The sequence below is a fragment of the Callithrix jacchus genome, chromosome 18, assembly GCF_049354715.1.
Source record: "Callithrix jacchus isolate 240 chromosome 18, calJac240_pri, whole genome shotgun sequence".
Classification (NCBI taxonomy): Eukaryota; Metazoa; Chordata; class Mammalia; order Primates; family Cebidae; genus Callithrix; species Callithrix jacchus.
The window spans coordinates 53,155,299-53,181,928 of record NC_133519.1 but is presented as its reverse complement, the minus strand read 5'-3'; the positions used below and the strand labels follow the sequence as shown (position 1 = coordinate 53,181,928).

At 35.8% G+C, this 26,630-nt stretch overlaps 2 protein-coding genes across 8 annotated transcripts in view; one reads left to right on the top strand and one right to left on the bottom strand.

The window, feature by feature from the left end:
* CFH (complement factor H) overlaps nucleotides 1-13,190 on the bottom strand; it is an 81,230-nt gene extending 68,040 nt beyond the window's left edge. For both annotated transcript variants that reach the window (XM_008985135.5, XM_008985138.5), the window contains exon 1: nucleotides 13,058-13,190. In XM_008985135.5, coding sequence (XP_008983383.4) covers nucleotides 13,058-13,115 — 58 coding nt within the window. In that variant the 5' untranslated portion in view covers nucleotides 13,116-13,190. The remainder of the gene's footprint in view (nucleotides 1-13,057) is intronic.
* Nucleotides 612-26,630, top strand: part of KCNT2 (potassium sodium-activated channel subfamily T member 2) — a 430,036-nt gene continuing 404,017 nt past the window's right edge. For all 6 annotated transcript variants that reach the window (XM_078355173.1, XM_078355170.1, XM_078355168.1 and 3 more), the window contains exon 1: nucleotides 612-875. The gene's annotated coding sequence lies outside the window, so the exon portion shown is untranslated. The remainder of the gene's footprint in view (nucleotides 876-26,630) is intronic.

Below are 26,630 nucleotides of genomic sequence, written 5' to 3'. Positions count from 1 at the left end.
ACTTCCCAGCATTCAGAACTGGAAGAAATAAATTTCCGTTGCTTATAAGCCATGCAGTTAATAATATTTTGTTGTAGCAGCACAAAGAGACACGTTTTAGAAGTGCCCATTCACATTGTGGAACATATCCTGAGGGAGGAGACCCAGGCGTCTGAGATCAACTTCCCCTTTGACTATCACACTGCGTTTCAGGAGAAGAAAAGGCTGACAGACTGGCGCCTCCTGTTTCACCTTCCTACAGGTGGCAGGCTTGGTCTTGGGGAAACTCTCCGGAAGACACTGTTTTTACTGAAAACAAGATCAAACCCAAAACCTTTTCACACGTGAGTCCTAAAACTGTAAACCGGAACCCTTTATAGGTGATTCCTGAAGCTGCAAACAGAAACCTTTTCACATATGAGTCCTTTAAACCAGAACCCTTTATAGGTGATTCCTGAAGCTGTAAACAGAAACCTTTTCACATGTGATTTCTAAGACTGTAAACCCAAGATTCTTCCATGTGTGATGTCTAAAGTATAAGCCTATATAAAGGCGGAACCTTCCTTGGTTAGATGAACTGAGCTTCGGACACATTATCGCTCAGGCTCCCGCCCGGTGTTCCCTTTCCCGCCGCCGCTCCGTTGTCCGGGAAGCGAGTTTCCGCCGGCAGACGGCGGGAAAAAGTCTCTCAGGCGCTTTGCCACGCCCTGTGGAGCGTCGCTGCAGGGGGACTTCTGCTCGCAGGGGGCGCGCATCCCGAGAGCGCTCCCGGGCAGTGTTTGCCCGGCGGAAAAGCCTCACCGGAGTGCAGCAGGGAGGCCCCGCAGTGTGGCTCCACCTAGTGGCTGAACATGGAGAAGGAATGGGTACTTGGAACGTCCAGACCACTGAATATGGTAAGACTGAATCCGGGAAAATAGCCCGCCCCATTCTGGGTGGAAGCGTGGCCTGATCACCCACGGGTGCCAGATTCGGCCCTTCTGAACGTGGCTCTCTCTCTCTTTCTGTAACTAACCTTGGAAGCTTTTTGCTTATGGTTTTAAAATGGAAGGAGAGTGATTGTGTGTGTGTGTTTGTGTAGAGGGATCAGACTGGACTCATCAGTTGTGAAAAGTATGGGACCCATTACCAAAACGGCCTCAGGCGGGGGTTATCCAGCCTCTCACTGTCCCTTGGGAAGGAGGGTGGAGACTTCCTAGCCAGAAACAGAAGACTGATATTATCACCCGGGCCCGTGCGGGCTTGCATGGCTTTGCACCCAACTCATACACGCAGTTTGGATTATTGCCAGCAGAGGATACTTGGTTCACTTAATTGGACTTAAAGAATAATACTTCCTTAGCATTGCACTGGCCTCGGAGGGTCAAAAACTATTTGCATTTCAATGGGAGAACCCCAGAATCAGGTGTAACCACTCAATACACCTGGACCCAGCTTCCCAGGGGCTCAGAAACTCTCTCATCACCCTTGGGGAGGCATCAGCCCGTGACTGCCCCCCAGAAGCTTCTTGCTTGCATGCTGCCCCATATGCTGATGACCTTCTATTGGGACACCCCACAGCAGTCAGGTGCACAAACAAATGCCTCACTTCAGCACCTGGAGGACTGTGGGTATAAAGTGTCTAAAAGGAAAGCCCAGACTTGCCAAAAAAGCAAATGCAGTATCTGAGACTCACAATCCGGAAGGGGGAACGCAGCCTAGAAGCAGAGAGGAAGCAAGCCGCCTGCAAAGTGACAGAACCAGAGAGAGCTCCTGTGAGCCGTGGGTTTTGTAAATTGTGGGTTTCCAAACTTTGCAGTACTGGCCAAACCCCCATACAAAGTGACAAAGAAGGAAGGGGAGAAGACGACAGCCTTTAAATGAGGCAGAAACTAAAAGCGAAACTTCTGTCAGCCCTGGCTTTGGGGCTAGCCGATTTAACACAGCCTTTTCATGCTGTCAAAAAAAAGAAGAAGAGAAATGGCAATTAAAGATTCTAGCCTCAACTCTGGGAAGAATTTAAATATCAAAGCACCCCACACAGTGGTGACTCTAATGAATACCGAAAGACCTCATTGGTAGGCCTGCTAAATACCAGGGCCTGCTATGTGCAGTGGTTGTACAAGCCGTACATGAGACCACTCATTTAGGTCAAGAGTCACTTGAAAAGATGTTGGGCCAGTACCTTGACCAAAACTGTGGCACAGCGATGCATTACATGCCGGCAACACAACGCGAGGCAGGGTCCAAATGCTCCCCCTGGAATTCAAGCTTATGGAGCAGCTCCATTTGAAGATCTCCAGGTAGACTTTACTGAAATGCCCAAGTGTGGGGGACACACGTATTTGTTGGTCCTGGTGTACACATACTCTGGGTGGGACTGAAAGGGCCCATGAAGTAACCCGTGTGCCACTTCAAGATCTCATCCCTAGGTTTGGATGCCACTGCGCATCGGATCAGACAACCGACCAGCATTTGTGGCGGATTCAGTCCAGAAGACAGCAACAGCCTTGGGTATCACCTGGAAACTGCACGCTGCCTACCGACCTCAGAGTTCCGGAAAAGTGGAAAGAATGAACTGGACCATCAAAACAGCTTAGGGAAGTGTGTCAGGAAATAAGATTAAAGTGGGTGCAGGCACTTCCCTTGGTGTTATTCAAAATTAGAGGCACCCCCTTTAGGAAAAACAGAATATTCCCCTATGAAGTCTTATAGGACCCCTCCCCTACTCTGGGCATTCCCAGGAACTCCTCGAAAAGAGACCTAAAAATAGGGGACTGGACAGATGATGAGTGGCCACTGGAGAGAATTACTGAGTATTAGGAGCCGAGGATGGCTCATGAAGATACCGGACCCCTATTTACATGCTCAACCGGATCACCCGGTTACCGGCTGTTTTAGAAATACTCACTAATGAAACGGCAAAGCTCTGTCCCTCTGGCCTGACAAGAAATTCAAATGAGAAATGCGATTTATGAGAACCAGCTGGCCCTAGGTTATCTGCCAGCAGCTGAAGGAGGAGTCTGGAAAATTCAAACCAACTGCTGCCGTCTGCAACTGCTGCCGGCACGTAACCGGCCAGGGTCATGCAGTTAAGAACGTAACCAAACTGGCACATGTGCCTGTGCAAGTAGGGCATAAATTCAACCCTAAGTCCTTGTTTAAAGTTGGTACTCAGCCTTGGGAGGATTAAAAACCCTCATCATCAGTGTAATAACAATAGTGGGTGTTTGTTTACAATTCTCTGCTTCTCCCTCATTCCTCTAAGTGGCTAAGAAATCCTTTACTGCTGTAATAAGACCAGAAAAATAACATCATAAGTATATTATATAAATCATTAATCAGTTTCTCCAGAGGATCTGGAAAGTGAGAATAAGAGTGAGACCTCTCACAAATACTATAGAGTGGCGAGGGTCTCAAAGTGGGGGGTGAGGGAGGAGACCCAGGCGTCTGAGATCAACTTCCCCTTTGACTATCACACTGCGTTTCAGTAAAAGAAAAGGCTGACCGACTGGCGCCTCCTGTTTCACCTTCCTACAGGTGGCAGGCTTGGTCTTGGGGAAACTCTCCGGAAGACACGGTTTTTACTTAAAACAAGATCAAACCCAAAACCTTTTCACATACGAGTCCTAAAACTGTAAACTGGAACCCTTTCATAGGTGATTCCTGAAGCTGTAAACCGAAACCCTTTTCATATGTGATTTCTAAGACTGTAAACCCAAGATTCTTCCACATGTAATAGCTAAAATATAAGCCTATATGAAGGTGGAACCTTCCTTTGTTAGACAAGCTGAGCTTTGGACAAATTATCGCCCAGGCCCCCAGGCCGCATAAGCTACTTCCTTCTCCATTCAGTGTTGGAGAGATACATTTCCTTAACAATGTGATAGTATTACGAGGTGAAGACATTGGGAAGGGATTAGGTCGTGAAGGTGGAACGCTCATGATTGGGATGTGTGCCCTTATAGAAGAGGCCCCACAGAGCTGCCTTGTCCCTTTCATCACTGGGGACACAGCCAAAGGCACAGTCTATGACCCAGAAACCAGCCCTCAGCAAACAATGAGTCTACTGGCCCTACCTTGCTCTTGGACTTCCCAGCATTCAGAAGAAATAAATTTCCGTTGCTTATAAGCTATGCAGTTGATAATATTTTGTTGTAGCAGCACAAAGAGACAAGTTTTAGAAGTGCCCATTTACATCGAGGAACATATCCATGTGAAAGCATTTTGCAATATTTCATAAGAAGGAAAGCTCCACATAAAACTATTTTACAAAATTTAAAAATGCTTGTGAAAGTTGTCATGGGCACTAATTTTCCTTTGAACTTTTTGCAAATTTCTCATACGTCTGTGTTAGTGAACTAGAGTAATATGTGATTCCATGTTACAGTTTTGATTTTTGTAATTTAAGTAAATATATTTCTACTCCACTAGATGGTGCTAATTCTCTATCATAACAACACAATCTCCGGCCTCCTCCCCACTAAGGAAAACTTTAATTACAAACGGATATGTGTGTTTTTCACTTTCAAAATTCAGATCCACTTCATGATGTTCAGGTTAATTGAAAAAATGAATAAGCTAAGTAATCCACCCACACAAAAAAGCTTTAACTCTCTCACTTCCTGGTGAGAAGTAAATGCTTTCCCTTCTGGTTATTATATTTCCAGATAATACATTTGTGCCTCTAATTCTTGATTTCCTAATTCAGTTAATTGCTTTTAACAATCATATGTAGAAAACAAGGATACACCTCCTCCACACAGTCTTCCTACCAGCTTCTCACAATATTTACCCTGCGACCGTATATTTATTACATCAAAAGAATTCTCATATTGATTACCCTTTTTCTTCAAATAGTACTTAAAATTCTGGAGTTTTTTCCATCAATGTTAAATGGCATCTTTTAATTCTGCTCATAAGAAAAAGATATGATCACACCTGTTCTATCTTCTCTTGCTCCTACCACCGTCTTCAAAATCTTAGTTCAGATCACCATCTGTCACTCTGGTCATGAAACGGCCTGCTAACTAGTCTCCAATCCTCCACTCTCCTGTTCTTTCAGTCTATTCACAGAGTGACAAGTGATTCTTGGTAAATCTGGTCATGTCATTCCTGGGATTAAAATTCTTCTATGACCTCGCTTTTTACATGTCAGGCATTGCTAACTCCTTCCCTTGGTTTGGGAACCCCTTTTCTGGCTCTTACCACTTTCTCTGATATCATGTTAAATCTCCCACGTATTCACTGTGCAAAGCCACCCTGATTTATTTGTTTATATTTTGTTGAGCATTTCAAACTCTTATTTTCTCTTAGATGCTTTACACAGGTTATTTCCTCCTGTTAGAATAATTTTGCTACAGATTTCTTATGACTGGCTTCGTGTCATCTTTCAGGCCTCTACTCAAATGTTCTGTCCTCAAAGTGATCCACTCATTCTGGTCCCCAAACCAGCCCACCTAATGTCTCCACATACTACCATCCCCATCTCTATTTTCTCTTAGTCCCTACTTTACCTTCTTCGAGACATTTAGTTCACAATTCTATAGCAATCTTTGTTTACTAGGTTTGCATCTATCCCACACCATCAAAATGTAAGCTCCCCCAAACTGAGGAACAATCTTTTTCATAGTTAGTGGAAGAATTCATTAATGTCTAGGTCTTCTCACTTAAAATACACTTTCCTGTCCGTTTTGTTCTAATCATTATTATAGGGACTATAATGAGGGTAGGAGGTGGGACTTGGACACTGGACCAAATTGAGGATTGTCCAAACCAGGTCTTAGTGGAAGCCCCTCCCTATAAGACACACCCACCAGTGTGCTATGTCAGTTTTCCATCACCATCACAAGACCCAGAAGTTACCGGCCTTTTCCACAGTAATGACCCAACATCCTGGAAGTTACCACCCTCATCCTAGCAATTTCAGCATTCACCACCTCTTAATTTTTATATAATTTAAAGTGCATATAAATATGAGTGCAGAATTGCCTCTGAGCTGCTACCGTGGGCATTCTGCTTATGGGTAGCCCTGCCCAGCAAGGAGCAGCACCTCTGCTGCTGCTATACACTGCCACTTCAATAAAAATTGCTATTTAACACCACTGGCTAACCTGTGAATTTTTTTCTGGGCAAAGCCAAGAACTCTCACAGGCTGAGACCCAGTCTGGGGGCTTGCCTGTCCTACATCATTATCGACTCATACCATAGCAAAAATATTTAAGGTAATGATTCACTGCACTGAGATATAATAATAATTAGGTATATCTTGTGGCATGACTTTTGTTTACCTGAATTGACTAACAATTGAATATTCAAGCTCAGTTGAACCACTTTCACAAAGACTTCCAGTCAGACAATGAACAGTTATTTTGGCCCAAGTTGTCAAACTCTCAGCATGTATATACAACAACCCATTTGCTTGACTTTAAGTGGCAATTCTTGAAGGAAATAGGGCAGAGGATTATTAAATAGAAAGCATACAAATATTTTCAAAGGCACAGAAACATTTTTTGAGACATGATTTATCTTAAAACTTTTTTTAAAATAGCCATCTGATTTTTCACATTCTAGATTAATGAGTAGACTAAGCCGTCATGTCTAAGTATTTGAGTTTAAACAGTGAATACTTCATCTTACATTTGCAGTCATTTAGTTGCCAGTGAATTTTATTTTAAAAACACTACATTGGTGAAGCTTTTATTTGTTTGGCTTTATTTTACAATTTAAAATTATTTTTAGTCTGGATGCAGTGGGTCATGCCTGTAATGCCAGCATTTTGGCGTGCCAAGTCAAGAGGATCAGTAGACCCAGGAGTTTAAGACAGGCCTGGGCAACATGGTAAAACCCTGTCTCTACAAAAAAAATTGTTTTATTAGCTGGGTAAGGTGGCTGTAGTCCCTGCTACTTGGGATGGGAACTGCTTGAGCTCAGGAGGTGGAGGCTGCAGTGAGCCATGATTGCACTACTGCATTCCAGCCTCCGTGACAAAGTGAGCCCCAGTCCCAAAAAATTAAGAATAATACTAAACAAAATCAATTTTTCTTTAGCCCATGAATTAGGAGTGTCAATATGTTTAACTACTGGACAAGAATAGGAAACTTTTTGCTATAATTTGAGGGAAATAGTTATATAGTTTTGGTCAAAGCTAAACATCCATGATACTTAATATTTTAATCATCTTAATTTACCTAATTTTTTTCACTTTCAAATTTTAAGGGGACATTATTGACATGCAAACATCTAACTAATCACTTATTTTCAGTGTCAATATGTCTTTTAACTGTTACTTGCAAAGTGTTTTTATTCAAATAAAATAATTCATTATAAAATTACATATTTGGGAAAACCTTATTCAAATTTGTGCCAGATTGTTTTGGTAGACTAAAGTTGGTCTCTTTGTTCATTTATTCTATTTTCCTAGAATTATTTTGTGGGAAAAAAACAGGAGATTTTCTTTAAATAGCCTGCTTCTAAACTTAGTCGATATCAGAATATATTATAAAGCAAAGTACAAAATCAATTTTAAAAGAAAAAGGAAATGAACAAAATAGAAATAGCAAAATAGATATTTTGCATTAAATTTCCTTCTTCTCACTGATTTATATTAATATTATTTATACAATCATCTTTTGGTATGTGCAGGGTTATGTATTCCAGGACTCTCACATATGCCAACATCTGCACATACTCAAATTCTACAGTTGGCTCTGTGGAAACCACACGTACAAAAAGTCAGTTTTTCCTAAGCATAAGTTTTGCAACCCACCAACACTGTGTTTTTGACCCTGGTTTAGTTGAAAAAAAATTCACATAGTAAGTGGACCCTGAAGTTTAAGCCCATATTGGTCAAGGGTTAATTCTTTATGCATATACATTATATAATCCAATAAGCTTTTCAAAATAAGAAATGTTCAAATTATTTTATAAATAACATGAGAATAACTAAAGATCATTTCAGAAGTTATATATATATATATATATATATATATATATATATATACACACACACACAAAAACACACCTGTGTAAAAAGAGGAAACAAACTCCAGAAAAAGCAAATAGAGATTATGTTACATTTACTAGGCATTTGCGAAAGAAAGAAAAAGAAAAAAAAGAAAAGAAAAAACATTAGCTGGGTGTGGGAGGCTGAGGCAGTAGGATTGCTTCAGCCCAGGTGGAGGAAGGTGCAGGGACCTGTGATCGCACCACTGCACTCCAGCCTCAGGCAACAACACGAGATTCCAGTCTCAATGACAACAACAGCAAATTAACAGTGAAAAGAGAAAAAAAAAACTCCAGGATCATAAAAAGCGTATGGGAGAATAGACGATAGCCATACGAAGTTAGGTGGAATAACAAATATGTCATAATTAGAAATGAAACAAGATACTATCGGAACACAGGTTGAAATTCCACAACTTTCTTGAAATGTGTAGTATTTGAATAGCTAACTCCTAATGCCAGCTATTGTTCCAGTCACACAAAGGGAACCACAGGGAGACAGTAAAATGAGGACCCCAAAAATAGGGGGAAAAAAACAACACATATTGTACCATGTATTACTAAGTAGCACTTGGGGAAGTTGAAGTGATGGAAAAAATGAACGAGCGAAAGAACAGATAAGTAAAAATGAAAATATCTGGAAGCCTTTCCATTATATCTAGATTACGGACAGCCTGTAGAAAAGGCGTGGTAGACAATAGCAACTAGAAAATATAAGAGAAGACAAGGTGATAACTGTCTAATGCACTTAAAGCTCTGTTGCAAGAACCCAGGAAACATTAACATTTGTAATTCCACTGTACATCTGACCTGTGTGTCCTACATGGTTCAGAAGTTTCTGAAAGAAAATTTCTATAATCACTTTTCTATCTACTACATTTCCAGTTAACAAGGTTTGGGAAAAACTTGGCTAAGTTAAAATGCAGAAGAAATAAAAGTGTTCTGTCAGATCTTTTTTTTTCTGTTTTATTGTTTCATTTTTTTGATGTTCAGCTACTTTACTTCCTCTGAGCTATCTTTTTATGTCTCGTTATAATTTTAAGCTAAAATGCAACACTTTTTTTGTCAATTACGTCATCCCCCATCCATGTACCATGTTTTGTGAAGAAATGGGTAAAGTACACATTAGTCAACTGAGCACAGGATAGATTGGGCGGCAGAATCTCAAAGGCCTGGACAGGTGGGAGATGGTATCTGGGGGGAGGAGGAGGAGGCATAACTGGGAAGAATGAAAAGAGGCAAAAGAATAAACAATTGGGGATTAAGCAAACAAAAGTGGGTCAGTGTAGACTGGCTCAGATCTTAGAAACCAAAGACCACACATTTACTAATCTGCTTTTATATTTGGGAACTTACTTCTACCTAAGAATAATTTTAGTTAGCAATACTTAGATATTTCATTTTTAGTTTAAATTATATGTAGGCAAAAGAGTAGCATATGCATTCCCAGGATATGCCTAAATTTAAAATAAGCAAAGCTTGCCTTGGCAGACATCTCATGCTCGTGCCATTTCTGTGGGCATTTTCTTTTTCTCTATCCCTTCTCTTATAGACTCACTATAGCACTTCAATCAGCAGATCTGTCCTACCTGGGAATACCGCATCTTGCAAAATCACTTTGTCCTATTCTTACCCTCATCAGCATCCATTTCTACCCTTTCCTGCCCACTGAACTTGTTTCAGGGAAGTTTTCAGATTATAATAATTTGAAGTAAATTATGAATAATACTAAATTTAACTGTCCTAAAGTAGGTATTCAGTGTATGTGTCATTCTGTGTAAATGACAAATTGGTTAAATTCATGGTAATATTAATATCAATATGTAAAGTATTTTAGGAGGACATGACCTATTGAAGATAACTGGGCCATTGCACAACTTTAAATCAACCATATAGGTACCTACCCGTACTGTGACCTCTAAAAATGTAGGGGCTTGGGGGAAGAAGGGGGAATTCTTATTTACCACACTGAAATTCAAACATAAAATTTAGGATTTTAAAATATTATTCTCCTTTCTCTGATCATAATGGAATCCTTCAGTCTTTGATCTATAATGTCTGTTGGGAACTGAGATGATGTTTTTGCACTCTAAATCTCCAGGATTAGAAACCATGTCTGCCTAACAACACAGCCAGTATTTACTTGAACATGTTTCAGTAGAGTTTTAATTTATTCACTTTAATCATCTTGGAATTTCTGGGCTGTGGCCTAATTTCACATAGGACACAATTGTTAGACCCTAAATTTAAAAAAATCTGCTTGGTCAAAATACAGTGAAAAGCTTGGTAATAATATAGTTCAAAAAAGTGAAATTAGGTGGTACGATTGAGAAACTGCTATTTGAAACTTTGTCCTGTAAATATGACCCAATTCTCAGTAGCTTGCGGTAACTCCCTGAGCTATAGACTGTTACAACAAGGAGGCAATTAATGTTCCTATACAACTGGCAATGTGACCGTACACAATGTACTGCATTATAAAGGTACTATGTAGTCCCCAACATATTTTTTTAGAAAATAGAAAGCTGAAATTATAAATTATTCCTGCTGGCTATAATTTTATTTTTGAGATGGAGTTTCGCCCTTGGTGCCTCGGCTGGAGTGCAATGGCGCCATCTCAGCTGACTGCAACCTCTGTCTCCTGGGTTCAAGTGATTCTCCTGCCTCAGCCTACCGAGTAGCTGGAATTACATGCATTTGCCACCATGCCCAGCTAATTTTGTATTTCTAGTAGAGATGAAGTTTCTCCATGTTGGTCAGGCTGGTCTCGAACTCCTGACCACAGATGATCTGCCCAATTTGGCCTCCCAAAGTGAATATTCACTTTTAACAGGGCAGAAGTAATGCTAAAATATATGCAGTTGAGTAAAGCAGATTGTGATGGTATTCAAACTGTCTTTTCTCAATTTAGTATTCAGTGTTCAATATGGGAAATATAAACTGAAGCAAATATTGAAGTATATGTGAGTATGTTTCATGATCAAGGCTACTCTGTTAAGTCAAAGTTTGTTAGATATGGTAGATTAATAGAATTGATGGACATCTCAAACTAGTTTAGTTTTAAAGAGTACTTGGGAAACAAGGAATAAAACAGGAATATGATATCCACTGAAATTTTATGTACTTTTTCTCAATTGACTTTTGCATTACATGTGCTTTTTTTTTTTTTTTTTGAGACGGAGTTTCGCTCTTGTTACCCAGGCTGGAGTGCAATGACGCGATCTCGGCTCACCGCAACCTCCGCCTCCTGGGTTCAGGCAATTCTCCTGCCTCAGCCTCCTGAGTAGCTGGGATTATAGGCACGCGCCACCGTGCCCAGCTAATTTTTTGTATTTTTAGTAGAGACGGGGTTTCACCATGTTGACCAGGATGGTCTCGATTTCTTGACCTTGTGATCCACCCGCCTCGGCCTCCCAAAGTGCTGGGATAACAGGCTTGAGCCACCGCGCCCGGCCGATTTATTTCATTTTCACTATGAAATAATCTAGTGCTGATGTTCAATTCACCAGTAGAAACTGATATCACATTTAAATACACATTGATGAATAATAAAATTCAAGTGAAACAACCCAGTAATAATCAATTATGCAAATAAGTTTAAACCACTACTGTTTAATTATCACATATAATTTGATGTACTCTATTTTAATATTTCAAATTCAACTTTTTAATAACTTAAACTTTTTATTAAACTCGCCATTGATTCTTGATTTTAAAGATTAGAAATAAAACAAATCTCCTTCATATGACAAATGATATCTATGTAAAATCTGAGCAAACAGTATGTACATATGAAATATTAAAAGCATTCCCTTAAATTTAGTAAGAAAAGACATAAATATTTACACAAAGAAACAGAAAAAGATGTCTGTGATGATTGATGACGTTGACATTGTTCTGGAACTGTTGGCAAATACAAAAATATTTCATTTTAAAATAGTAATTGTAATATTTATATGTACAAGGAAATGATTTCTTCATTTAAAAGTGGCTACATATAAAGTTTACAAGCCAAATAACAGCAATAACATTAGAAAATAGAACTGAATGAAAGTTCAATCTTTCACAAGGTATTAAACATATTTGAATGTTTTTTTGATTAGTGAAGGATAAACTATAAAAACATATCTGCCTTTATTTTCTAGATTGGAAGACTCAAACAACAGAGAGACTTTGTGTACTTGCTAATTTTCTTCAGTTCCTAGAGGCTATGTTTAGTGCCTCAATCAAAATTTTTTGACTACGTGAAAAGTTTTTGGAAATTATGAATAATATGTAATTTATTTAGTTTAAAAATGTTGATCAAATATCTTTCACATAACCGGTTACTTATCACAGACTAGGAAAGCAAACCTCCAAGAATAAGCTTTTTAATCTGTCAAGAAGCAATTATACATTTAAATTTTATTATGAATCCAGAAATTGTCTTGCTGATGTCAGAAAAAAACTCCTACACTTATATTCACTATACTAAAAGACTGCTCTTCAAGAATATCTTATTTACAACGACAGGAAAAAAATCCCTATTGAACAACTTAACTGTTACAAATATTGTATATTCAATTGTGTTTTAAATGTACATAATATTTTATTCTGATAATACAAGTAATGCTTGTTTATCAGACTTCTAAAGTTATGGCAAGCACAGTTGTAAATGATAAATGAATTTTTCTTTAGAAAGAGTAAAAATCATATCTGAAATAAATCTAATCATTGTGATTTGATGGCTTTTATTGACTATTCACATCCTTCACATCATGATTCATTTTGGTTATACTTCTAAGCAAAAAAATAAGTTGTATTTCATGATAACTACAAGGGACATGATTATTACACATTATAGATTTTCAGAAACAATTGTTTAAATATTTTCTAAATTTTTATATTAAATAAAATGAAGATAAATATTCAGATATACCATTCAAATAGGTACTTACATTTTTTAAACTGAACAATGTCAAAAGCCACTCAATTGTTAAGCTACACAATACTTAAGCACATTCTAAATCAAATTTTATTACTACTGTGAAAAGCATCATTAGCAAATGTTTCATAATACAGTTTTAGAAAAACAGTTCTCCTCTTTTAATCTTACCTTCTGCTACACAAACAGCCCATAATATAAGGCAAATAATCTTTGCTGGAAGTCTCATTTTTTTGGTCTTTTACGAGAACATTTACCAGCTCACTCTGTTTACAACGTCCAGTTCTCCTCTTCCAAGAATTGTGATTAGTGCAGGAAAGAACTTGCTGCAAAAGGAAGTTGAAACTAGATGCTCAGCCTATCAGAAACTTTTGCAAAGTAAACAAAAAAATCATCCACAAGCCCAGCAATCCCAAAGGCTGAACCTGATTCTCAGTGCACTCCCACTGAATGTTAATGCTGTGACCTGCTCTTGGACTGTTTCTTATTAAGCTTGGAAAATGTTCATGTTCTTAGTGTGTGCAAAGCAACAGTTGGTGACACCCTCTGGATTTCATAAACCCTTCAATTATTCAGGCCTATTATGTATAAATCTCAGAACAGGAAATAAGAGACACTTTAAAAGAAATCACTTAGAAAACTTTAGTTTAGGCAATGTTTTCACAATCAGCACCCAGGCAATGTGTACAAACTTTGCCCAAGAATGAAGTGCTAGATGATGTGGAGCTCCTGCTTTTCTAACAATTCATGAAATTTGTTTTCTAAATGATTTTTATATATGTGTATGAAGCAACTGGCTCACTCTCATTTGACATAAATAGGTTTCACAATCCATAAATCAACAAATTGGAATGCTGATTTTTAAAAATGTGTATTACAGTATAATGTGTATAAGGAAAACATAAATAAATCACATACTGAATATTGAGAAGGTAAGATACCTATGAAACCCTTACCAAAGTCAAAACACTGAACATTATTATTTTCCGGAAAACCCCAATACTACCTTTTGGTCAATACTCCTCTCAAGCCTCTCCCACACCCCCTGACACACAGAATCACACACCATGATTCTGATCTGCAAGAACATGGAATATATTTGTCTGGTTTTTGTATTTTGTACAATGAAAAGGAAGCAATTTACTCTTATGTGTAGAACTTTTCACTAAAAATTATGTTTGGACCATGCAAACAGATTGTTAGATGAAGTTATAAATGGTTAATTCTTACTGTGATGAAACATTCCATTTTTTGAATATTTCACATTTTGTTTGTCTGTGTGCCTGTTAGTGAGTATTTGAGCAGATTTTAGTTTGGAGCTGATTATGAATGGTGCTGCTATGAGCATGATGTTACGTGGTTTTTGGTAAACACAATCCACATTTCTGGTAAGTGCATACTTGGGAGTGAAACATTAGGACGTAACGTACATTTAGGTGTAATGGATAAAATTAGACAATTCTCCAAAAGGATTATAACACTTGACATTTCTATGAGCAGTGTCCAAGTTTCTCCATACCCTCAGAGATACTTGATAATTTTAATCTTCCTAATTTTAGCCTTTCTGGTAACACAAAGCAATAATTCTCTGTGGTTATAATATGAATTTTTTTGATGACTAATTGAAATATGAGAGAGCCCAGATTTCCCTTGCAGGACATGTGGCAGGGGTGCAACTCAAACCCCTCACTGGAGGGGGGCACACAGATGGGCAGGTACCAGAACTGGGGTGAGTGCTTTCCGGCTCTGGTGTCACGGTAGCATCAAGGCGTGGGTATCTGCAATTCCCGAAGCCCAGGGGGGCTTTGTCATCTACAGACGGTTTGTGTGTTAATCAGCTCAATGGACCCTCTTCCTTATCTCATGGTTGGGGGACAGTATAACAGCCTTCTGTATGTCAAGCTCTTGCCCAGTGTCCCAAAAGAATCAGATCACTTGGGGGCTCAAGGAAGGAGGGCAAGGTTGTATTGAGTGGTGGAGGTGGCTGTCAGCGAGATGGAGTGGGAAGGTGGCCTTTGGCCAGAGTCAGGCCTCCCAGTGGCTGGACTCTTCTCTAACTGTCCCAGGCCGAACTCCCCTCATAGACCAGATGTCCCTCCTCTCTTTCTCTGCTGCATCATTCTGCCTTTGCTGGTCTGCTGGTCTGCTTGCCTCCTCATCTCCTCATTTGCAGGTCTGTTCTGGAGCTTGGAGTTTTGGGTTTATATGGGGGCAGAACAGGAGGGCATGGTGGGCCAAAAGGCAACTTTATGGGTGTGAAAACTGAAATGCCTGTCATTTAGGGCCACAGGTCTTCAGGCTTGAGTGTGGGGCCTCTGCTGGTGGACCATTTCCCTGTCTCCTGTCCATATCATCTTGAAATTGAGAAACTTTCCTGTGGTAATTGGTAATTTAGATATCCTCTTTGGTGAAGGTTCTATTCAAATCTTTTGCATCTTTTTTTCCTTATTGTCTGTCTTTGACTTATTGCATTACAGTAATTGTTTATAAATATTTATATATTCTAGATATGAAAATATTCTTATAATATGTATTATAAATACCTTCTTCCAGCCTGTGGGTTTTCTTTCCATTCAGTATTACATGTCCTTTATAAATAAAATTCCTTAATTTTAGAGTAGAGCAAATTTTCAAATTTTTTTCTATGATTAGTGCATTATGTGTCTTATTTAATGAAACCTTGCCTAATCCTAGAACACAATGCTTTTCTTCTAAAAAAATTAATTTATCTTTCACATTTAAGACCTTTAGAACAACTATAATTGTCTTTTGTGTATAGTTTAATAAAAAGCTCCAAGTGCATTTTAAAAATAGAGTTATCCAATTGTTATAGCATTATTTAATGAGAGTATCATTCTTTCCTCTGTATTGACATGCTTTCACCTTTGTCATGAATCAGGTACTGGATATGTGTAAGTTTATATCACCAAGCTGTTCTTAATGTAATAGTCTGTTTATTTTTAAAACTTTTCTAAATGGCAAATTTCTGGGAAATTTGGCTTTCTAATTATCTTTTAAATTGATATCTTGTTTAATTTCACTGTGGTCAGAAGACATATTCTAAATAATTATACTGTTTGATGAGTATTTCTTTATTCAAAATTCTGTGTCAGCAGATCAAGTTTGTAATTCCTTTGTTAAAATATTTTATATTTTTACCATGTTTTTATCTGCTTTTTCTATCAGCTATGGAAAGGGTGTATTACATCTCCCATTATAAACGTGGTTTTTTGTATTTCTCTGTTTAATGTTGGCAATGTTTATATATTTTAGGGCTTGATTATGCTTGCATACGTATTTAGAATTGTGATGTCCTCCTCTTGCATTGGTCATTTTCTCACATTAAATGGCTCACATTAACTCTTATTTTGCTTCCAGTGGAAATTTTACATTTTATTTTATCTTATTTTCACTCATTTATTAAAAAGATAAGGGTTGAAGAGTTAGACTTAGTCTTTTGTTCTGAGAAAATAAGAAATAAAATAGCACATGTATGTTAACAATCAAACAAATACGAATTCTGAACTATCGTTCTGAAGTTTAATTTGATGTAACTGGTAACACATATGTTGACATAATAGATCATTTAAACTTCTTTATTCCTTCCTTAGTTTTATCTATTTGAGTATGAATTCAAATATCTTACCTGGGCTTAACTTTCCAATAGCCGTTTCTATTCTAATAGCAATATTATCACTTGGAGAGTGTTTCAGAAACTTTTCAAGATTAATATTATTGAGTGTTCATTATATACCAGACACAGATCTAAGCACATTTATTCAATACTTAAAGCAACACAGTGAAATAGGAGACTATTACTCTTTCAAATGTACAGGTGACTGAACTGAGCCACATCTAAGCAACTCCCTTAAGGTCACAAGACATTGCTAGTGCCAATGGGCTAATTCCCAGAATTTTACTTTGAACATACACAAGTCTGCTTCTCAAATGGTTTGCTTCCTATGCTATTAAATTAACGTAAGTTTAACTGTCAGTAACTCTTTTATGTATTTAAAAATATGGTAAAATATTTTCATGTGTATTCTAGGGTATGCTTCATGTTTATTTATTTCACAATTATACACATACTATAAAGGTATTGAATGTACACACACACACATACACATATTTATATGTTTGTGGATAATTTAAAGTACATGCAGAAATAATTTTACTATACAAATCATTACCTAATTTGCAATTGTTGAATGTAAAATGCAAATCTACTATCCAAGTAGAAATAATGTTCTGGAATTAATTTCAACAAATATCTTTCAGATGTACTATTTTTACTATTTTTTCTCTGTTCTACTTGTTTTCAAAGACTGATGGCTAAGACATCAATTGAGTGTTTTTGTTTCCTTTCTTTCCATCACTATTTTTTAAAACTAAAAAGTTTTTTACAAAGAAATTTAGAACATAAGAAAATTACCAACATATTATTCCTTAAAATCATAAAATTATTATATCAGATTACCATTAGCAAGTACAGATAGCAAATAGTTAACTATTAATACTTAGATTAAAACTGAAAAGGATCCAATTTATTTTCAATATTCATGTTGGGCACGTCTCAGCAAATATGTACTATGTATATGTAGCACATTGAACTTGGTAAAATATAGAAGAGTAGAGACAAATTTGTATTAGAGAAAAATCTCATATTTTAAAAATTAGAAATAGGTAATATGTATGCTAAGTAACAAATGACTGCTGTGATTAAAATTTTCCAAGGAAGTTTACAAGAAAGAGAAATTACTGAGCACTGAGCTTGATCAGGGATTGTTTTAAGAATACTTGGGATGTTACACTGTAGTTTAAGACAAGAGTACAATTGAGCAAAAACTGTGAAAAATTGGAAAGTGTAGGGATAATCTAGAATTAATGAGAAGACTCATGAAGGATCTGTGGTTTTGCACAAGAAAACTGTGGAAGAAGTAAAAGGAGCTTTGAATGAGGAATGGTTTGAATTCCAGATCAAAAACTTGTGAATTATTTTACAGTCAATAAAGAATCTTTGATAGATCCAATTGAGGAAGAAACATAGGTAATGCATTATTTAAGTAATGGTGCTTTGGTAGTTGTATTAAAATGGATGAAAGGAAAAGGACTCAGAAAATGGATACAAATTAAATAAATTACTGAATGAATTCATAATACAACAACTAGGCAGCATCTCAATGTAAAGAAAAAGTGTAAAAAACTAAAAATTATAATCAGAGCTTGATTTTTCTATGAAGCTAATGAAGTTTAAGCTTCAGGGCTCCTAATTTGAACAGAAACCATCAAGGACCTGTGAGGGCCCTTAGTAATGTTTCTGCACGGTCGTCTATTTTTGTAAACAATTGAAGAGAATTAATCTCTTAATTGCAAGAGAATGAACTGCTGTCTCTCTTACTCTATGCCGATTTCCCATTCATTGCATTTCCACTGAGTCAGTTGACATTACAGTGTCAGGCATTTGAACAATGCAATAAAAACTTACACATAATAGGCTATTAGTTTGAGATTTATTTGGTATATTTTACAGTCGCAATTAAATATAATTTGATAACTGGTGATCCTCCACGTATAAGAATGCCTTCCAGGAATACTTCTACTACCCAGTAGGACATCGTAACACAAAAATTCAGTGTTTGAAGACAGGACACATGAATATGCCCGACACCAGAAGTCTATGGGTATTGAAGGAGAAACAAGATTAAAAAGTATGGAGACTGTCATCAGCTGTGTAAAATTTTAAGTGGATGATTCCTTTCTCGTTGATTCTTCTAGTAAGAATAAAAACTTGCTAAACTCATTCACAGTATATTGACATCAATAGTTTACCATAAAACTTATAAAATGCCTGTAAAATGAAGACATTGAAAACAAACTAGTTTTCAATGTTTCAATTCAAAGAGCATTTAATATTAATCATATCATTAGAACTCTTAATATGCTGAAACCTTGCAGCTTCTTATATCAGAGAAATTTGACCGTATTTTTCCAAAATTTGACAATCTTAAAAATGTATAGACATAAGTGGTGAACTTGAAGTGACTTCAAATATTTCCACATTAGTAATACATTTAAATCAAACATACTAAAAGAAAGACTGAATTGTTTTTTCTATTTGATCTACACTGAAAATATTATAAAATTATGTCATATGAAGAAAAAATCAAAAAAGTATTCAACCAAAATGTAAAAATTTAAGGTATCAGAGACTGTATAACATAATTAATATACATGTTATATTATGTGTTTCTATGATATCTCATTGTGGTTTTAACTTGCATTTCCCTAATAATTATTGATGTTGAGCATTTTTTCATGAACTTGCTAGTTATTTGTATGTTTTCTTTTGTAAAATGTCTACTCAGGTCCTTTGCCCATTTTTAAATTATGTTATTTCTTTCTTGCTATTGAGTTGTTTTGAGTTCCTTGTATATTTTGGACATTAATCCTTTTTGTATATGGTTTACAAATGTTTTCTCCCATTCTGTATCTTTTTTCTTCATTCCATTATTTGATTCCATAGATATACAGAAGCTCTTTAGTTTGAAGAAATCCCATTTGTCTATTTTTGCTTTTGGGGCCTGTGCTTTCAGAGTAACTTAAAAAAAAAATCATTGCAATATTGAGGAGCTTTTAGACCATTTCTTCTAGTAGCTTTACTGTTTTATATTTGTCTTTAATCCACTTTGAGTTGATTTTTGTATCTGGTGTAAGATAAAGATCCAATTTAATCCTTCTGCTAATGGATATCCAGTTCTCCCAATACTATTTGTTGAAGAGTCTGTCTTTTCCTCATTGTGTGTTCTTGGCACCTTTATTGAATAGCAATTGACTGTAAATGCATGGGTTTATTTCTGGGCTTTCTATCTTGTTTCATTGATATATATGTTTGTTTTTATGCAAGCACCAAGCTGTTTTGATTATAATCATTGTATAATAAATTTTGAAATCAAGGAGTGTTGATGCCTTCAGCTTTATTTTTTTCTGTTAAAAATTGTTTTATTTGGGAAATTCTGTGGTTCCATATAAATGATTATGGGCTTGTCATACATGGTGTTTTTTGTGTTGAGGTGTTGAGGTACATTTCTTCTATACTTAATTGGTTGAAATTTTTATCATGAAAGGATATTGAATTTCGTCAAATGCTTTTTCTGTATTTATTGAGATGATCATCTGGTTTTTGTCCTTCATTCTGTTATATTGGTATATCATATGTACTGATTTGCATATAATGTACCATCCTTGCATTCCAGTGATAAATCCCACTTGATCTTGGTGGATGATTCTTTCAATGTGTTGTTGAATTCAGTTTGCTAATATATTGTTGAGAGTTTTTGTACCAATATGATCAGAGATACTGGCCTGTAATTTTCATTTCTTGTAGTGTCTTTGTCTGGTTTTGGAATCAAGATGATAATGACTTCATAGAATAGATTTAGAAGTACTTCTTCCACTTCACTTTTTTAAAAAAGTTTGAGAAAGATTGATGTTAGTTCTTCTTACAAGTTTGAGAGAATTTAGCTATAAAACCATCTAGTTTTTGGCTTTTCTTTCATGGGAGACTTGTTATTATTGATTCAGTCTTTTTCCTTGCTATTGATTTATTCAGATTTTTATTATTTAGTGATTCAGCCTTGTTAGGTTATATATGTCTAGGTTCTATATGGATGTGTCTTGATATGTTTTATGTGTATGTATGTAGAAATTTATACATTTCTTCTAGGTTAACTAATTTTTTGGTGTATGATTGTTTATAGTTGTCTCACAACTTTTTATTTCCGTGGTATCAACTGTTATATCTCCTCTTTCATTTCTGATTTTATTTATTTGACTCTTATTCATGTAGCTAAAAATTACTGTTTTTAAAAATCAACTCTTTTTTATTGATTTTTATCCTATTGTCTATTTTATTTTTTCTGCTCTCTTCTTTGTTAATCCCTTTCTTCTGCTAAGTTTGAACTTCGTTCTTCTCTCAGTTCCTTACATTTTACATAGCTTATTTGAGATCTTTTTTTAAAATATAAACATTTGTTGTTATATATTTTCTAGGTAGAAATGTCCACTTAGAACTTTTTTGCTGCATCCCATGAGTTTTGCAGTGTAGTTTTTTATTGTCGTTTATCTCGTACTCTTAATTTTTCTTTTGATTTCTTCTTTGAAACATTCATTGTTGAAGAGCATAGTGATTTTCATACATTTGTAAATTTTTCATGATCTCCCTTGTTATTGATGTCTAGTTTCATGTTACTGTGATTGGGAAATATTGTTATGATTTCAGTTCCCTCAAAATTCCTGAGTTATTTTGTCGCCTAACATACAATCTAGCCTGGAGAATGTCCCATGTGTGTTTGAAAAGAATGTGCATTCTGTTGCTGTTGGATGGAATGTTTGGTGTATATCTGTTGGGTCTATTTGGTCTAAAGTATATAAGTCAAGTCTATTTAATTTTTTATTTATTTTCTGTCTAGATGATCTGTTCATAGTTGAAAATGGGGTTTTGAAGTCCTTTGCTATGTTTGTGTTTCATTCTATCTTTCCCTTCAAATTGCTTAACCCTTTTCCCGTTTGACCCAAGAATACTAGATGGTGGCACTTGTGACTACAGCATTTACCAAAGATGACTTTGCACTGAAGTAGCTTGCTTTTATTATTATTTTCTCTAGGATATCAACTTTGTATTCTTTGTAGTATATCAAATTTGCTCTAGTATATCAACATTGTTCTAGTATATCAACTTTGGAAACAAAAGACTTCATTCTACTTACAGCATTCTGGTTTAGTAGAGGTATTTCCGTTTACCAAATATAGTAATTTTGATCACTGAAAATGTCAAATCCTAGAAAATATAGCATTCCTACATGTGATGTTAACACAGTTCTTGAACAAATGTTGGCTGAAGATTCATTTGATTAATCTTACATTTCTGAAATAGATGATTCTGATAATTCAGACAATTCTGATGTCAGTTCTGTTTAGAAATAACTCCAAGAAGTTTTGCTTTTTTACTTTCACATTGAAAAATCAGTTAGATTTGCTTCAGCCTCAAAGAGTTTGTTTATGTAAAATTAAATGAGTGTTGGCAGCGAGTTTTACTTTTTGTTCTAAATGGGAAAAGAGTTAACAATTGCTTTTATATAAATATGTTTAGGTGCTCTGATGTTGGGTACATATAAATTTATAATTGTTGTATTGTCTTGTGGAACTGATAACTTTATCATTACACAATGACCTTCTTTGTTTCTTTATACAGTTTATTACTTAAAGTCTATTTTGTCTGATATAAGTGTTGCTACCTTTGCCCTCTGTTGGTTTTCATTTTGCATGGAATATCCTTTTCTACCCTAGCACTCTCTGTGTGTCTCTAAAGGTGAATTGAGTTTCTTGTTAACAGAATATATACTTAGATCTTGTTACTGTTTTTAAAAAAATTCATCCTGCTACTCTTGATCTTTTAATTACAGAAGTTAATTCACTTACATTTAAGGCAATTATTGATAAGTAGGGACTTGCTACTGCTACGCTGTAATTTGTTTTCTGGTTTTCTTATAGAGCCTTTGTTTCTCTCCTCCTCTCACTGTCTTTCTTTGAGGTTTGATCATTTTCTGTAGTGGTATTCTTTTAATCCTTTATTTAATTTATTTTATTTTTTGCATCATCAATAGGTTTCTGCCTTGTGGTTAGTTACAGTGAGGCATACATGAAACATCTGAAACATTTAAATCAATTAAACATTTTGAATCGCTTCATCAGTTGCACTAGTTGTATCTCAAATACTTACTAGCCACATGTGGGTAGTGGCTGTTAAGTTGCACAGCTCAACTCCAGAGCATTTTCATCATCACAGGAATTTTTATAAGGTAATGCTAAGTGATATGGTAGTCCAGATTAGATCCCCATTATGCTCAAAAAAAAAGATGAAAAGGAAATGAGTATTTTCCATAGGATGATCTTGATATATATTCAAAGAAGCAGGATATGAAACATCATAAATTATTAATTATAAAACTACTAGTTATATCTGATTGGTAAACCAATTCAATTTTTTTTTTGGAAGATGGAGTCTCACCCTCTTGCCCAGGCTGGAGTGCAGTGGCACCATCTCAGCTCACTGCAACCTCTACCTCCTGGGTTCCAGCAATTCTCCTGCCTCAGCCTCCCCAATAGCTGGGATTACAGGCATACACCACCATGCCTAACTGATTGTTTCGTATTTTTTAGTAGAGATGGGGTTTCACCACGTTGCCCAGGCTGGTCTCCAGTGCCTGAGCTCAGACAATCCACCCACCTCAGCCTCCCAGATTGCTGGGATTACAGGCGTGAGCCACCGTGCCCAGCCAATTTATTTTTAATAATCACAAATATGTGTTATAATTCACATGCGAAGTTTCTGTCATCTATTACTCACTCTATGTTTTTATTTTTTCAGTCATCATGGTTTGGGCTTTTCTGTCTGTACCCTCACACAACTATGAGCACTTAGAAAGCACAGCTAGTACAAATTAAAGCACAACACAAATTAAAGTTACAAAAAAGAAGAGAAGAATTGTTCAGAGTCCATTATCCTTTCTCTAATTAATTCAAACCATGATCGGCTTTTCATTTTCTTTCTCTTTTCCTGATTTGAAGTCAAATTTTCTCCTCCCCTTATTGACTCAGGCATGTATTGATCTCCTTTCTCTCCCAATAAAAGAATTTAAAAATCTGAAAAATATCCTTGTTATATTTCCTCTTTAATCACATGAAAAAAAATAATGCCCCAGTACCCCTATATGCTTATATGCATAGCCTAAGATAAAGGTCATCTTTACAATTTATTTTAGAACATTTCTTCGTTGCATGGAGAAGCACTAAACAATCTAAAATTTCCCTTCCCACTGCTTCGGGAATTAATAGGTTTACTTCTTTCTAAAAGGGTACTGCTAGCACAATCCAATAATTTGGACACAAGTAAAGAATAATTACTTTAGATTTTCTTTCATTCTAGTTGTAAGGAAGTAAAAACACACAAGATCCTACATTTATATTTATTGCAATTATTTTATTAGGTGTATTTCTAAAACTAGATTGCAAGATCTTCAAATAATTTAACCATCTGAATGAAAAGGAAAACAAATATCCTTGGCAACTTTCTCAGTCATCCTTGATCACATGCAAAAAAAATTTAAAATCTTATAAGAAAATTGATTTTCCTCCCTTCTCCTATACTAGCTGCCCCTTTTAATGCCCTCTTTTCCAGGTTCCCAGGCATTTATCCTAGGATACAACACACAACACAACTGTAAGTTTCTGTCTTTCGAATACTATATTAGAAATCTGTGAGCAAAGTCACTTTTTTGGCCCAACACTGGCATTGCATCAGCCTTCCAACGGACTCAATTTTAGTAGCTATGTAATGATTAATTTACATGTGTCAGGTGCTGTATTAAATGCATTATCTAATTTAATTCACTCAAATTACTTTTATCACTGCCTTTTTATACCTGGGGAAGCTGAATTCCAGAGAGGTTAAAATGACTAGCTTAAGTTAGTGATAAACTTGAGATTGGACCCCAGGCTGTCTGGTTCCACAGTTGAATATGTACACTTAAGGCTCACTGCCTTTTTTACTCCAAGTGTATTTTCCCAAACTTTGTTATAATTTGTTATTGTTTGGTTTTGGACAGAGGAAACTCTTAGAGCTGATATTTTCCAGTCTCTAATGAAGATTCATAGAGACATAATTTACTGTATTGTGTAATGATAATACTTCAGCAGAGTATATTTGATTTCTGTAAGTTAATCTTCCAAAATATCTAACACATTATGTACTGCTACATATCAGATAGAAGTAATAGTTTCTTGGAAAAAATAAACTGTCTTACCTATGATGCACAATTGGTAAATGACAGAAAACAGTTGGTTAATTTATTAGTTGAAAGTAAACAGTTTATAACCCAGTTAATATAACCAAATCGGTTAGTTTATATGTATCATTTAAATAAAATTCAAATTCAAAATGATACCTGAGAATTCATATATGTTTACATTTTAATATTTATAATGCTATGTCTATTTGCCTTCCAGAAAAAGTCTGTTCCTTACTGTAATTAATTTTTAAATCAACAAGCAAATGAGTACATGAGCAAGTTTTAGTATATTCCATAAAATATTTTATTGATATATCAAAAAACAACAAAATTGCTGCTAGTTCCATTGTTAAAGTTTTAATTCTATTAAGAAATCCTATTCATAAATAAACATTACATTACTAATAATATTCCTAGTTAATGTCATCACTAAATTAACAAACCAGCATTTGATTGTAAAAGAGAAACTTTTTTCTATTAGATATTCCCAGTGAATAAAGTTCCATTTGCAAAAGTGATTTTAAAGTAATTTTTAAGGTAATCCCAAATTCCCAATAGCACCTAAAAGCATATATTTTTTAAAGTAATCAATAAACCAAAAAAGATAAAGTATACTCTTAATTCCTTGGGACAGATCTTAATGGTAAACAAGTGTTTATTTTTCTCTGTTAGGCAAATTATTAGAAATAAATCCGAATGCCACAGTGATGCAGATTCCGTTTTATTACAAATAAATGCCTTTAAAAAAATTGCTCACAGATAAAAATGTTCAATTCTCGATGGTTTCAGTGCCAGGGCATTATATTAAGAAACAATCACACTGCTGAACGAAACAGCCAGTTCTAGGTGTCTTATTTGTAGTCTTTAGTCCTGTTTCAGCAGTTGTCCAAAGTCAAGCTAATTGTAATGATCTGTTCTGTGGGACACAATGGTAAGGATGACTTTTTTTTTTTGAGGCAGAGTCTCCCTCTGTCACCCAGGCTGGAGTGCAGTGGTGCTATCTCGGCTCACTGCAACCTCTGCCTCCCAGGCTCAAACAATTCTCCTGCCACAGCCTCCCAAGTAGCTGGGATTACAGGCATGCACCACCACAGACCCACTAATATTTGTATTTTTAGTAGAGACATGGTTTTGCCATGTTGGCCAGGCTGGTCTCAAACTCCTGACTTCAGGCGATCCACCCACCTCGGCTTCCCAAAGTGCTGGGATTACAGCCATGAGACACAGCGCCCAGCCACAGGCAACTATTTTTATATTGGAATCTTAAAATGGCTGAACTATTTAAATTTAAAAGGGCATTAATTTTGTGAAAATTTTCCACTAATTTCCACTTCTATAGTGAGATTTGTAATAGATACCTTCTTTGTTCCTAAAAATGAGGTGTATATGTTAAATGTGTAGGGTTTTATATGTTAATCATACATCAATAAAATGATCTGAAAAAATGATGTTCAAAGTCAGTTGAAACCTATTCTTAAGGGAATAATGGTCGCAACTATTGTAAACCTTATACTAGCAGCATGTAATAGCCAACACCAGACAGGCTTCAGGGCTAGTTGGAGACAAATAGAAGCATTATCTAGTCTTTATGTTATTTTAAGATTGAACTACATATTGGCCTTAGTCACATGAAATGAAATGGTATCCTGACTCTTTCCACACTGAACTGGCTGCAAAGAAAAGCTGAGTTAGATTACACAGCAGGGAAATAAAAGAAGGAGAAAAAGTACCTCTTAATTTCATATGAATGTAGCTGTGAAAATGGATGTATGTAATATTGGCTAAAATATGCTTAGGAAGGAAATTTCTAAAATAAGAATACATTTGTGAAGCCACAGACGCTATGAATTTTTATGTCACAAGACGTTTCAAATTGTTGTCCAAGAATGTTATCCTAA